Consider the following 15,227-nt stretch of genomic DNA (forward strand, 5'->3'; position numbering starts at 1 on the left):
ACCAAAAAGGGAGAACCTTTTTGAATTGGCATTCTCCACCAAGTCAAACTCTCCCTAAAGCGCTTGGGCATCGTCCTCTGTTGGGGTTATAAGCTGTTCAGATTGAGCATTCTGTTGAGCTGATGAAGATCGTTGTCTCCTTTGTAGGGAAGCCCCATCATCACTGGCTTCCCTATCATCGTCAATAACCAAAGTGACTATGGCTGGCTCGGGCACGACTTTCTTCACCTTTTTATTCTTGCCCTCGGCCGAGGAAGAACGCCGCCTTTTTGGTTGCTTGCTCTCTGGTCGGGGACTCCTAGAGGAAGCGCTCGTACCTGAAGCAGATCCAATGGTGCCTGTTCGGGTGAGAGCCTCCTTCAACAACCTCGCAGCCTCTACAGAATCAGCCAAAACGTCCTCCTCGGGGATGGAAACAGAGCTATGCGGGAGACCTGAATCTAATAAGAAGGTAATGTTAACCAGTTTTCTTACATACAAAGATAAAATGAAGGCAGAATCGGTTTTACGAGTCAGCTTACCATGATTCTTGTCCTTCCATCCGTATTTGGGGGCCATCTCTTTCCACCGGCGAGTCTCAGGAGGGGTGATATCCAGAATCTTCTGAACCCACTGGTCCAAGCCTTCAACCTTTGGTGGTGTCTACCAAGCTGCTGAAATAATGAAAGAAAAAGGATTAGCAATGACACGAAACAACCTTTTTCCAGAAAAAAATGATAGACTTTGAACTTACGTGTACGAGTCCAGGATTCAGGGAAAGACGGAGTTGTAACCGGGATGATGTCCCTGGTGGTAATGACGACGAACCGCTCCATCCATCCACGGTCGTTGTCGTCATCCATATTGCTGGTGAACAAAGCATGGTGGCCATGTTTGCTGAAATTTATTACTCCCCCACAGAAAATCTTGGGGGAGTAGAGATTCATCATACGAGCCAAGGAGAGCTCCTTGTTCATTTTCTGGCACAGCCTCCGTAGACATGCTACCGTTCGCCACAACGAAGGGTGCCAAACAAACCTAGTATCGGTGGCACAGCTCTAAAATCATGGGGTCAAGTCCCCCACTCAAAGAAAATGCACCCAAAGTGAATGGGTACGTGTAAACGTACGTGAAGCCCTTCTTAGTGAAGGTTACTCGCTCCTCCAGATCGGGAGCAATAATGTTGAGGTCGTAGCAATCGCAGTCCTCCTTCACATCAGGGATGCTGGAAGGGCGAATAAAAAGAGGGGAATTTGCCAACAGCCCAAGTGCGAGGGATTAAAGTAGGGAACTTCTCTTCAAAGTCCTTGGCTGTGTTGAGATGTGTGGGGATAATGGTGCTCACCGTGGGAGGATCAACATTAATGTCGATTTCTTTGTCTTTGCTCTTCTTCGGGCCTCTACTAAAGAGAAGACTGGAGTTCTTGGAAGAGTTAGTGAAAGAAGCCATGATCAGCAGAAGGTGATAAGAGTTCTTTGAAGAAAATTAAAGAAAGATGAAAGCAACAAAGAGTTGAATGCAAAGAAGTTGAGAGAGTTTGTAAAACTGTTAAGTGTAAAAGAAAAAGAATGAGGCGTATAAGTAAAGGAATAGGCGGCTAAAATCGTGGACATAATTACCTTGAGAACTGGCAAAAATATTGTTAAATCGTGGAGTAACACGTGTTCGGGGTATTAAATGCGAAGAGACGTGCATCTTATCAAGCGTCAGAAACTTTTCAGAAGGGTTCAGAAAATTTCTCGCCAAGAAAGGAATCTTCACCAACTTCTCAGTGACACAAAGATGTGCCACCGGAAAGCAGGGGGACTATCTGTATAGGGTAAAATCGGTTCACATTAAATACTCGAATGACAGAGTGACATGTGGAACTGGGGACAGACGGAAGACGAAGCGAGTGAAAACCAAGACCGAGGATAACAACTTCGGTTGGCATCGGGTAGACCCCGAAGGGAACATTATCAACGAGGGCAAATAAATATTTGCCACCAGATGACATTCAATGAAGAATATTCCTCAGTATTAAATACACATTTGTTACAGAGAATTTTGGCATTCATAATTTGTCGTTACATATTCATCAATGACCTCATTATTGTCATTTAAGAGGGGCTTGATTAGGTATAGCTATAAATAGTGACTTCAACAGCCATTGTAACACACGAAAATTCTGACAAACTTATGCTACACATTATTCCAAGCTAAATAATACTTTATTTTCTGTCTAACGTCACTCTTATTGCTGCTTTCGGAAATCTTACTCCCGGAGCCAAGCTATTAGCTATTTTATCTCGATTTCAATGCTAAGTCTTACATTTTATTTATTTAATTTATTTATCATTTGAGGATCAAATCGATTCGCTTGTCTATAGACTACGTTATAAATTCAACTGTACCATTTTACGGATAAACAACTTTCAGAAAGCTTAACTTCAAACATGAATATTGAAGTAAGTATTATCAAGCTAACTTCAGACTTGTTTCTAGGTAATAATTAATGACTAAAGTTCAGATAAAAAATAATTAAATTTCAGGCAAAAAATGGTTGAACTCATGATATACCGATTTCAGACAAGATTTTTGTACAGTGTGAATAAGACTTCAATGCACTTCCCTCTTATTTAGTGATTTGGCCTATATTGATCCGTTCAAATAATATCCGAATTCACCCATTTGACACCGCCTAATTGTCTCGGATCGATGCGCGACTGTACATTTTCGGCATGTTCTCAATCTGCCTTTTTTCTTATAATAATCACAAACCCGTTGGAGATTTTGGTACGAGTATTGCCCAGTTAATTAACACAAGCAACCTCACCCCTTGTGAACTAGATTTGGATCTTGAATATTAAAATCCCTAAAGAAAGCAGCAACAATATAACTTTAGTGCTCGTACTCTTATTTTGTTCAGAAAAAGTCACCTCGCAGTGTGCCCAATCATTTATGGTATTTGCCAACTAGCCATACAAAAGCATCATGGCGGCGCCCCATGCACTCCGTATCAACGGACACCTCTTCGTCATAAAATTATATTGTGTAGTTAGGTAATTTTTTTTTTAAATATGTATATATACTATGTATTGACACCCTTGATTTTTTGGTGAGTTTATTTTTTTTATATTTTGACCCCCCTTAATGAAAATCCTGGCTCCGCCACCGAAAAATGTGTTCCTTACTGTCGTTATTCTCACCTTATATTTGTAAGATGAAATATAGGAGCTCCTAGCTATTGCATCGTTACCTTCTAATTTTACTTGTAATTAAGTCTCAAGTTTCGTTTATTTAAATGTACATCTCATGGATTTTGCAGGGACTTTTCTTTCTTTTATTGTAGCCCAGTTTGCTCAATCGGTTGAATGAACGTGATCCATCAAAGTTGTGGGATATACATTAGTTCAAGTTTTAATGCTCTAGTGGGAAAAGTTAGACTCCTATATTAATCCCTTCTTAACTCCTAACTAATTCATCTTTAACAAGACTTTTATTATTATTAATATACGGGGGTCAATATCAAACCCTTATCGTCATAATACGGCTTAATTTGATAAAAACCAATACTTTTGATATTATACTCTTAAGTTTTAACATAAACTGTAAAATATATATTCTACATGTACTTCTCACACAGTTTAGAAATATAATACTATGATTTTTATTATTTAAAAAAATAAATGATTTTTTAATTTATATTTACTCTCGATAATCATCACATAGATTCAATTTGAGGAGGAGATTGCAAATGAAAACTCTCTTCCTTTCCGAGGGCATCATTATGCTTGGCGACAGTTTATTAGCCTTTTACCTTTTACTATTATATTTTTTAAGGTTACCTTTTAATATTATATTCTTAAGTGCCTTCAGTATGATAGTCTTATATCGTGATAATAAAAATGGACTTTAGATTTAACTCAATCCGAAAAATTAGTTAATAAAATTCTTTATTGGTTGAAAAGATGTGATTTTATTGAATGCAATAACGGAAATTAAAAAGTAGTGACATGGAAAAAAATAAAAAAATTAATTTATAATACATAGATTTATACATTAGTATAATTTGTGGTGGCAAATTAGATAAATGAAATAGTTAGCCATCTATATTATCCACTAAAAAATGGGTTGGATAATGAATTTTTTAAATATGGATAAGATCCATACTATCCACTTAACCAATGGATAACCAATGAGTTTAACTTTTATATTTACAAATACTCAAAGTGGAGATTTTCTCAAGTTTAGAAAACTAAAAATTCTTCCAAAAGTGATCATATTCAAGAAGTCGTGGATAATATAGACATCCATTTTATCTTCCGATTAATCCATTTTATGTTCATGTTAAATAAAGTTCGGGTCATATGTTTTATCAGTTTTTGCATTATCCGTTTCCAACCCGCTCATATCCGATCCAATCCAACCTGCCAGCTTGCTTCCCCTAAGTACAATCTACACACATACACTACAACTAGGTGGCCTATATACAACTTTACAAAGTGTAACCCAAAAAAAAGTTAAGATTTAACATTTAACTCCAAATAGATTCTCGAAATCGCTATTAAAATTTTCTTTAAAAGCTCAAGCTTCTAACCCATTCTTCGAATCAACAATTGTGGCTCAAATATTAGTTCGACTAACCAAATCTATTTGGGTGGTAAAAATTAGTTTTTAAAGGTAATCTACAATTGTTGAACAAGTTTAAATAAGTAGGTTTAAATTTTAAATCTAATTTTGTGAGAATTTGGTAATGGGTAATGTTTAGACTTGTTAGAAACAATCTTAGGAGGTTGTCTACAAATTTTGAAGTCATTTGATTGAGATTTGGACTTAATTTAAACAAGAATTGCAACTGAAAATCGTAGGAAATATCGCGTCTAGAGACGCTTGTACACTTTTATCAATATTATACTATCTTTATGTATATAGGTATATAAATATAAAGATATATAAACACAATAGTAAAAAAATATGTTGGCGATACACTATGTATATAGATGTAAAAAAAGAAGAATTAGAAATTGTGATAAATCTACCTGTTTACCCTAAAATTTGAGTAACAATTAAACTTGTTCAGTGGTTTTAAGAATACGTGATTTAATCAACTACCAATTGACAAACAAGGAATTGAAATAGATAATCAGAATAGTAAAATAAATCAAACCAGTGTTCTGGCAGCGCTTTCGACCTCGATTCGAGATGGTCTCAAAGTTGGGTAAGAAGAACAATAAAGAACAATGATGAACAGTAATGGATAGTAAGTAAAATAGAGAGCAGCGTTTTTATATATCTTTATCAGTGAATCCATGCCCCTTACAAATGAATAGGGTCCCTCTTTATATAGTAGAGGAATCCTAAATAAGGTACAATTCTAATCACGAAAATAATTCCCATGATTGACGTTAATAACCGCTTGATTTGATCTGTTCCGAGATTTTTGCTGAGATATTCGGTCGGTTGCTAATGTCTCGCCATTCCGTTATTATGCCTTACTCGAAGTCGGTCATGCTCGATCTCGATCTTCAGCGAGCACTTCGATCTTCGTGCTCTGTACTTTGCCATTGAGCTAGAGACTGATTTATTACGAGCTTACTCTCGAGCCAGCTCCTCGTGCCTATGAAATCTGACATGCCCGATTTCGAGCGTATACAGATAGTCCCCGTATTTCTTGGAATAAAATGAAAAGGAATGGTTTGAGCCTTGATTTTTCGAAACCTCGATCATGACGTCGTCCTTATGACGTAAGTGACGGATGTGATCGAAATATCCCGTCAGTTCAGTTTCCCAAATCATTAATGCTTGTCAGTTGGTGGTCGGCCACTAACGCCACCGAACCGTCGCTGTGAACCTATAAATACCTGCTCCTTCATTGAATCAAACTTTACTTTTGCTCTAATCAAACATCTAAGTATTCTCACTCTTTTCATCTCCTCCTTTTTGTCGTCTGTAGAACCACCGTCGTTAGCACCGAAACCACTAGTTTTTCATGTTTCTTCGCTCTGTTTTACTTATACACTTGGCGAAAACCTCAAAGACTGTACCACAAAAGGAGAAAGCTTCTTGCTCTTCTTCCTGGCCGTCCGGCGGCAAGGCGCCAGCGGAGCCGCTTCCCCATAAATATGTTCTCGGTCCGTGTACTCTAAAATTTGACTTCAAGGTCGAAAACCCTTCATCGATCCCGGGCCGATGTGAGCATGTGTCGATGTACATATGCTCAATATCGAAGAATCACCTCGAGGCCATGAAGAGGGACTGCAACTGGGGGTCTCGAGGTCGTGGTGCGAATTTCTGCTCCCGAAGAGAACATCACCACCTACGTGGAGGGGTTCTTAAGTATTTACACTTACCCCTTCACATTGGGTCCCCTCGACCCAGTAATTATTGATCTCTGTAAAAGATATCACGTCACCCTCGGCCAAATCCACCCCTCTCTATGGCGCATAATAATCATGCTGCGCTTCTTCTCTAGCAAGGCCGAGGGGCTAGAGTTCACTCTAAATCACCTCATGTGGTTGTACCGGCCTCGAATTTACCGAGGACTAATCAGGCTTCAACGCCGAGCAACGAAGGCCATGATCTCGAGAATCGATGAGGACAAGGATCGGGGTTGGAAGAGCCGTTTTATACGGGTGAGGACCTGCGACATTATCCCAGAAGAGAAGATGATGTTCCCTGAGGAGTGGAACTTCAACCATAAGTGATCTTTTAAACTTTGCCCTTCATACCTTCTTCGACTTCGCCTGACATCCCCTTTCGATATGCAGCTGTTCCTTGGATGCTTAAGCGGTACCTGACCTCGAAGATTGGGTTCGGAAGTTAGCCTCAACTTCCACATATGCCGAACGTGCATGGCGTGATTTGGCAAAGGGCAGATGGGAGACCAAGAATCACGGTAATGATCTCCTTTTTCATGTTCTGAAACACTTTTTATACTTCATTCATCATTAATTTTCTTTCAAGCAGGCCTGACTAAGGATGCCATTTTGAGGCCTTCAAGTGGCGAGGAAGAAACCAAATCCCCGGTTCTGAAGCCGAGGGAAGACAAGAAGAGGAAAACTGCATCACAATATGAGGACCCCAAGCCCAAATCTCGAAGGGTGAGGAGGAAAGTAATCGCTCTCACGATGGACTCGGTCCAAAAACTGAGAGACGAAGAAGAAGAAGAAGAAGAAGAAGAAGAAGAAGAAGAAGAAGAAGAAGAAGAAGAAGAAGAAGAAGAAGAAGAAGAAGAAGAAAAGAAGAGGAAAATGCATCGGCACTGACAGTCCGACCTAGGAAAGCCACCGAGGTCACCAAAACTTCTGAGCCGACGGTGACTGCTAAAATCAAGCCTCGTGTTGAGGAGGCTTACAAAATGAAATCGGGTGAGGATCTCGAATTACAAGAGGTCGAGATCGTTTCTTGGCCATCTGTAACTTTACCGGACGGGGCCAGTTCTGAGACCCCGAAGATCGATCAGAGCGTCCCGAGCGACTTGCTCGGGATCATGACAGCAGGTCACTTGCCTTCTCTCCCGACCTTTTCTAAGGAGGCACTAAGGGAAGCTCGAAAGTTGAAGACTCCTGATATAGACGGAGGCTATAGTATAGGGGAGCCCTTTCGAGATTGCTTTACTGGAGTCGATGATGCCTCTGATATCGGTGATACTTCTATTCTTTTAGAAGAGGCCCAATATCTCTTATCTCGGGCAAGAATCAGTTTACTGCACTTCTTTTCTTTACTCTTCTTTTTCTTTTTCTCTAAATCTGACTTGTATTTTCCTTTTTTGTACAGGCCTTCGCCAAGTTTCGAGCTGACCTTAGCCAGTGTGAAATCGAGCTCCAAAGGGTCTCGGGGGAGAGGAACGCTTTGAAGCTTCTTTGCGGCCAAAGAGACGAAACTATAAAGTACCTTCAAGTGGATTTGGCCAAGGCTCATGAGGAAGAGGCCGAGCTAGATAAGCAGGTGAGCATCCTTTTGATAAAGTACGGACTCAACCCAATTATGGAGGTTAATACTTCATTATCTCAGCTGCAGCAAAAGGTTGAAAAAATTGAGCTACTTCGGGGAGAATACGATCAAGTAAAGGTCGATTGTGATCGGAGGAAGGAGAATATGGACCTCCTGGCTGTGGAAAAAGAAACTACCTCGGCCAAACTGTCATCGGCCGAGGTTCAACTTCGGGGCATCAAAGAGAAAAGTTTGGCCCAAGCCAAGAGGATCGAGGAGCTTGAAACCGGGCTTGCTAAGGCCAAGGCGGAGATCGAGAAGACAAAAGTCATGGCAGACAAGTCCATTGCCATGTACCGGGCCGATGCTGAGGCTATTCAAATGCAGGTAAGGGAGGCTTCTGACCGAGAGCAATCGATCATTGACTCGGCAAAGTGTCAATCCTGGAGGGAAACCCTCGAGGAAATCCATACTCGAGATTTTGACCTCTCCGGGGAGATAGCCCGAGCCAAGATGCTTGAGGCTGAAGCCAGGCAGCTTGCCACCTTTGACAACGAAGACGAAGATGAAGAAGGCAGTCGAGGTGGATCCGATGAGGGGCCTGAAGGAGAAGTTGCTCCCGAAGAAGAGGTCGAAACCGGCCGTAGTTAGGACTTAGTTTCTCTTTTTGTAAGGCTTGTACATAACCTTTTCTATTAATATATAATAGAAAACTTCTTTTGAATGTCTTCTCAATTTTATGTTCAAACGTGTTTTTTGCTTTTGCCTTGTGAACACTAGTTCGAACTTAGAACAAAACCCTTAGGTTTTTTAGACATGCAAGGGCGAGTCCCCGAGCTCAATAATATATTCGAGATTTCGGATGGCTTGATCGATGCCATGACTGCACTATTTTTATAACTGAGTTCGAGTATGTTTCAAACTTAGAATAGAATAAACCCTTAGGTTTTTTATCAAATAATGGGTAATTTTCGAACTTATAGTAACATACCCCTTAAGGTTTTATGGCGGATCCTTGAGCTAAGTTCAAATCAACTTTATTTGAACTCGGAATAGTGGAACCCTTAGGTCCGGGTTGAGTGAGAACAAAGTCTCGAACTCTAAACGTATTGGCCCTTAGGCTCTTTTAGGTTGGGCCAATATGGCCTCTAAAAGACAGCTATTATTTTCCCTTTTCGGCTTATTACCCATTGGGTCTTTTGATGGTCCAATGTCGGTTGAAACCCTTTTACTTTTTGTGCCTTAGCACATTTGTATTAAAAATAATTTGATACCTCTTAAGGTTTTTCGAGGGCTGATTTTATTGAAGCCCTTTTGATTATTTACCGAGGGTAGCCTTTTTTAACCGGTTTTTACGAGAATTTGATGGCCTATCATTATTGCGGAATTCGGACGTCTCCGAACCGCGTTATTTAGGCTGTCGCCTTTATTTTGACCGTAGCCTTTAGTTTGGCTGTAGCCTTCGGGTATGCCTCTTAGGCTTATTTCCCAATAACATTTCAAACTTGTTTGAAATGTCAGTCCCCGAGAATGGTGGCCTTGGCCTATAGATCGAGGGGTGCCTCTTTGAGGTCTTATGCATTTGTGTTTAGAAAACTCGAATAAGCCTATCATCGATGGTAGTCCCCGAGTGTATATTTGCACTTTGGCTCTTGAGCCATTTCTCGTAATATCATAAGCATGAGGTTTGTATAGTAGATAATTTTCTTCGAGACACAAAATGTTTAAATGAAGAGAGAATGCTTCTTTGAATAGTTTATACATGCGCACATGTTATGCCATCGGGGCTCAACTAATTTATATGGATACAGTTCACTTGACCGTTTGGTCCATTACAAAGCTTCCCTATCGAGGCCCTTTGACATGAAGTACTATTCTCGAGAACACAACATCCGAGGGTGATGCCCTCCAGTATTCGAGGTTGATTGCAAAGAAGCCTTGGATACTATTGAATTGTCCTCAGGTAGCACATAATTGTTGCATCGTTAAAAACCTCGCCGGGAAAACCCAGTTGGGATAAAAACCGATCTAAGGAAAAAAGAGTGCAACGCGTACTTTAAAACCTGAGGTCTCGATGTCTTTGGTCGAACTCCTGCAATGAGTTAGCGCCGAATATATATAGACGAAAGAAGGGAGAAAGTCATACCTTAACAATAATATCGTTTGAGAAGTGATATGTTCCAGTTGTTTGGTAATGGTTCGCCGTCCATCGTTCCGAGTTTATAAGACCCTTTTTCCGACTATATCGAGGACTTGATAGGGTCCTTCCCAATTCGGGCCGAGCTTCCCTTCATTAGGATCTCGAGTGTTGATGGTGACCTTCTTTAGGACTAAGTTCCCGACCCTGAAGTGGCGAAGGTTGGTTCTTCTATTGTAGTACCTTTCGATTCATTGCTTTTGTCCAGCCATTTGAATAAGTGTCGCTTCTCGTTTTTCATCTAATAATTCAAGGCTAGTATTCATAGCCTCGCGGTTCGATTCCTCCGATGCATGTCGAAACCTTGCGCTGAGTTCTCCGACTTTGACTGGAATTAAGGCTTCGGAACCATACACTAAGGAAAACGGAGTTGCCCCTGTACTGGACTTCGATGTTGTTCGATATGCCCAAATGACTTCGGGTAGAATTTCTCTCCATTTCCCTTTAGCTTCGTTCAACCTTTTCTTCAGGTTTTGGATGATAGTCTTGTTCGTCGATTCGGCCTGTCCGTTCCCACTAGGGTGATACGGTGTTGACAATATCCTTTTTATTTTATGGTCTTCGAGAAACTTCCTCACTTTACTGCCGATAAATTGCTTACCATTGTCGCATACTATTTCTGTGGGTATCCCAAATCGATACACGATGTGATCCCATATGAAGTCTATAACCTCTTTTTCTCTCACTTTCTCGAACGCCTATGCTTCAACCCATTTAGAGAAATAGTCAGTCATAAATAAAATGAATTTAGATTTACCTGGCGCCGCTGGAAAGGGGCCGACGATATCCATCCCCTATTTTATGAATGGCCATGAAGATAGGACTGAATGAAGTTGTTCTCCGGGCTGATGGATCGTCGGTGCAAACCTTTGACATTTATCACATTTTCAAACAAACTCCTTAGTATCTTTTTCCATACTATCCCAGTAGTATCCTGCTCTAATGATTTTGTGAATCAGTGATTCGGCGCCGGAGTGGTTCCCACAAGTGCCTTCATGGACCTCTCGTAAAACATAATCAGTGCCTCCTAACCCTAAGCACACTGCCAATGGTCCATCGAATGTTCTTCTGTATAATGTTCCATCTTCAGCCAATGTGAATCGAGCAGCTTTGGTTCGTAAGGTCTTCGACTCTTTAGGGTCCAATGGGAGCTTTCCATTCTTCAAGTATTCAATATATTTATTCCTCCAATCCCAGTTTAAGCTTGTAGAGTTTACCTCGGCATGGCCTTCCTCGATCACGGATCTCGAGAGTTGAACGACAGTCCCCGAGCTGATCTCATCTTCCTCGACCGACGACCCCAAGTTTGCAAGTGCATCGGCCTCACTATTTTGTTCTCGAGGTACATGCTATAAAGTCCATTCCTTGAAACGGTGCAAAGTTACCTGCATCTTGTCCAAATACCTTTGCATTATATCCTCTCAAACTTCGAAGGTTTTATTTACTTGGTTCACCACCAGTAAAGAGTCACACTTGGCTTCAATGACTTCTGCCCCCAGGCTTTTAGCTAGCTCGAGACCTGCAATCATGGCCTCGTACTCGGCCTCATTGTTAGTCAACCTAGAAGTTTTGATAGATTACCTAATAGTGCTACCCGTGGGCGGCTTCAAAACGATGCCTAGCCCGGACCCCTTCACATTTGAAGCACCGTCTGTGTAAAGGGTCCATACCCCCGATGACGTACCCCATTTTAACAAGATTTCCTTTTCAACTTCGGGTACGAGGGTTGGCATGAAATCGGCCACGAAGTCCGCTAAAATTTGAGACTTGATAGCCATTCGGGGTTGATATTCGATGTCGTACCCACTGAGTTCGACGACCCATTTAGCCAATCGGCCCGACAGTTCGGGTTTGTGCAAAATATTACGAAGTGGGTAAGTAGTTAATACGTATACGGGGTGACATTGAAAGTATGTTATTAACTTTCTAGAGACGCTTATTAGTGCAAGTGCCAATTTTTCTAAGAGTGGATATCTAGTTTCTGCTTCTTCTAAGGTTCGACTTACATAATAAACGAAAAATTGCGCACCTTGCTCTTCCCGAACCAGGACACCACTAACTGCGATTTCTGATACTGCAAGTACAAGTAAAGTTTCTCATATGCCTTTGGAGTGTGAAGCAGTGGTGGACTCGATGGGTATCACTTCAACTCTTCCAATTCCTGTTGGAATTCCGGGGTCTATGCGAAATCACTATTCTTTTTGAGTAAAGAGAAAAATCTGCGGCTTCGATCCGATGACCTCAAAATGAATCGGCATAAGGTAGTTAGCCCTGTACGGCTTTTACACTATCCATAATGGTGATGTCTTCGATGGCCTTGAGTTTATCGGGGTTGATATCGATCCCCCGATTTGATACCATGTAGCCAAGGAACTTGCCTGAACCAACCCCGAAAGCACATTTTTCGGGGTTGAGCTTCATGTTGTATTTCCTTAAAATCTCGAACGTTTCCTGCAAATGAGCCAAATGGTCCTCTGCGTGCAGGGACTTAACTAGCATGTCATCAATATAAACCTCCATTGATTTACCTATTTGTTCTTCGAACATTTTATTCACTAGGCGTTGATAAGTAGCTCCTGCATTTTTTTAGCCCGAAGGGCATTACATTATAACAATATGTTCCATACTTGGTGATAAATGAAGTCTTTTTTGGCCTTCCGGGTTCATTTGGATTTGATTGTACCCGGAATAGGCATCGAGAAAAGTAAGGATCGCGTGGCCGGCCGTGGCATCGATCATGCGATCAATGTTAGGCAGTGGAAAAGAATCTTTGGGGCACGCCTTGTTTAAATCCTTATAATCCACACACATTCTAAGTTTGTCCCATTTTTTAGGGACTACAACTACATTGGCTAACCATTCGGGATATTTCACCTCCCGAATGGATCCTATTTAGAGAAGTTTAGTTACCTCGTCCTTTAAGAATGCGTGCTTTACTTCGGACTGGGGTCTTCTCTTTTGCTTCACCGATTTGAATCTAGGGTCCAGGCTTAGCTGATATGTCGTTAACTCCGGTGGAATCCCTGTCATGTCTAAATGGGACCAAGCAAACCAATCTATGTTATCAACAAGAAATTGGATAAGTTTTTTCCTGAGTTCGGGGGTTAATCTCATTCCCAGGTATACCTTTCACTCGGGCAAGTACTCGATCAATATAACCTGTTCCAGCTCTTTGACCGTTGATTTGGTGGCATCAGTATCTTTGGGAATAACAAAAGTTCGAGGGGTCAAAAAATTCTCCTCTTCTTCTTTTATCTCCCGCTTCCCTGATTTGGTCGAGGCTGGTGGCTGTGATTGCTATTTGACTTTCTGTTTATCTTTGATTCTCGACCTTTCTGAGGTTGATAGTGTCGATATCGGGGTCACCTCATCGACCGCAAATATTTCCTTTGCAGCATGCTGCTCCCCGTATACTATCTTTACACCATCCGACGTCGGAAATTTCATCATTTGGTGGAGAATCGAAGGGACTGCCCTCATATTATGGATCCAAGGCCTTCCGAGCAGTGCATTGTACCTCATGTCACCATCGATTACGTGGAATTTGGTATCTTAAATGGTTCCAGCCACGTTTACTGGTAGAATAATCTCCCCTTTAGTTGTTTTACTGGCCATATTGAAGCCGTTTAAGACTCGAGTTGCAGGTACGATTTGACTTTGTAGGCCGAGCTGCTCCACGACCCTCGATTGGATGATATTTGCCGAGCTACCTTGATCCACTAAAACACGCTTAACTTGAACTTTATTTAATAAGATAGAAATTACCAGAGCATCATTGTGGGGCTGAGAAATTCCTTTTGTTTCTTCGTTGTTGAATGATAAAGTGCCTTCGGGCACATAATCTCGGGTTCGTTTTTCCCTAGTGATTGATACCTTATTGCGTTTGAATATGGGTTCCTGTGGGATATCGACCCCACCGACGATCATATGAATGACACGTTGGGGTTCCTCCTATTCATTTTTCCTATTGACGTCCCTTTCTCTGAAATAATTCTTGGCTCGATCGCTGAGGAACTCCCGAAGGTAACCCTCGTTGGATAGACGGGCTACCTCCTCCCTTAATTGCCTGCAATCCTCGGTCTTGTGACCGTGCGTGCCATGATACTTGCACATCAAATTTGGGTTTCTTTGGGAAGGATCGGTTTGTATGGGTTTGGGCCACCTAGTATCTCTGATCCTTCCGATTGCCGAAAAAATGCCCGATGCATTTATGCTAAAGTTATATTCTGATAACCGAGGTGCCTCTGTGGGATCTGCATACTTGTCGAAACCACTTTTGCTCATAAGTCCCCGAGAATTCTGTCCTCGATCACTTCTTCGATTGTTCCGGGCGGAATTGCATCCTGAACCCTTGTTCCTTCGATCTACGGTATATGGTTGATATTGGTACCTGTTCGACCTTGGCTCCCTATCGACATCCCTCTGGTTTTTAACTGTCGACCTGTTTGGATATACTGAACCGGAAGGGGTTCCTAATTGGTCTTCCTCGACCCTGATCTTCGGCTGATATCGATTGTGTACATCTGCCTAAGTTATAGCTGGATACTCGATCAAATTTTGTTTCAACTGCCGTGATGCTATCGAACTCCGTTCGTTCAACCCTTGGGTGAAATCTTGAACGGCCCAATCATCTGTGACCGGTGGCAACTCCATGCATTCCATTTGAAATCGGGACACGAACTCCCTTAGTATTTCATTATCCCTTTGTCTTACCTTGAAAAGGTCTGATTTCCTCATTGCGACCTTTATGGCTACGGCATGTGCCTTTACGAAAGAATCTGCTAACATGGTAAATGAATCGATAGAATTTGGTGGCAGGTTGTGATACCAAATCAGTACTCCCTTCGAAAGGGTCTCTCCAAATTTTTTCAACAGCACAGATTCGATCATCCTCTAAATCGTTACCCTTAATGGCGCATGTATATGAAGTAACATGCTCGTTGGGATCGGTAGTCCCATGTATTTGGGTATGTCTAGCATACAAAACTTCTTTGGAATAGGCTTCGGAGCCGCACTTGGAGGAAACGACTTTTGTACAAACTTCTTCGAATCCATCCCTCTCAAGATTGGCGGTGCCCCTGGTATCTGATCAACTCGAGAGTTGTATGTTTCCACTTTTTTATCGTTGGCTTCGAT

The 15,227-nt window shown here is 41.6% G+C and overlaps 1 protein-coding gene across 1 annotated transcript; it reads left to right on the top strand.

The window, feature by feature from the left end:
• Window positions 1–1,300: 1,300 nt before the first annotated feature.
• On the top strand, window positions 1,301–8,545 carry LOC138896182 (kinesin-like protein KIN-14N). The gene is made up of 2 exons (XM_070180969.1): window positions 1,301–1,441; window positions 7,739–8,545. Exons 1-2 carry the CDS (start codon window positions 1,301–1,303, stop codon window positions 8,543–8,545), a joined length of 948 nt encoding a protein of 315 aa, XP_070037070.1.
• Window positions 8,546–15,227: the final 6,682 nt, after the last annotated feature.

This window comes from Nicotiana tomentosiformis, chromosome 7 (genome assembly GCF_000390325.3).
Source record: "Nicotiana tomentosiformis chromosome 7, ASM39032v3, whole genome shotgun sequence".
In the NCBI taxonomy this organism is placed as follows: domain Eukaryota; kingdom Viridiplantae; phylum Streptophyta; class Magnoliopsida; order Solanales; family Solanaceae; genus Nicotiana; species Nicotiana tomentosiformis.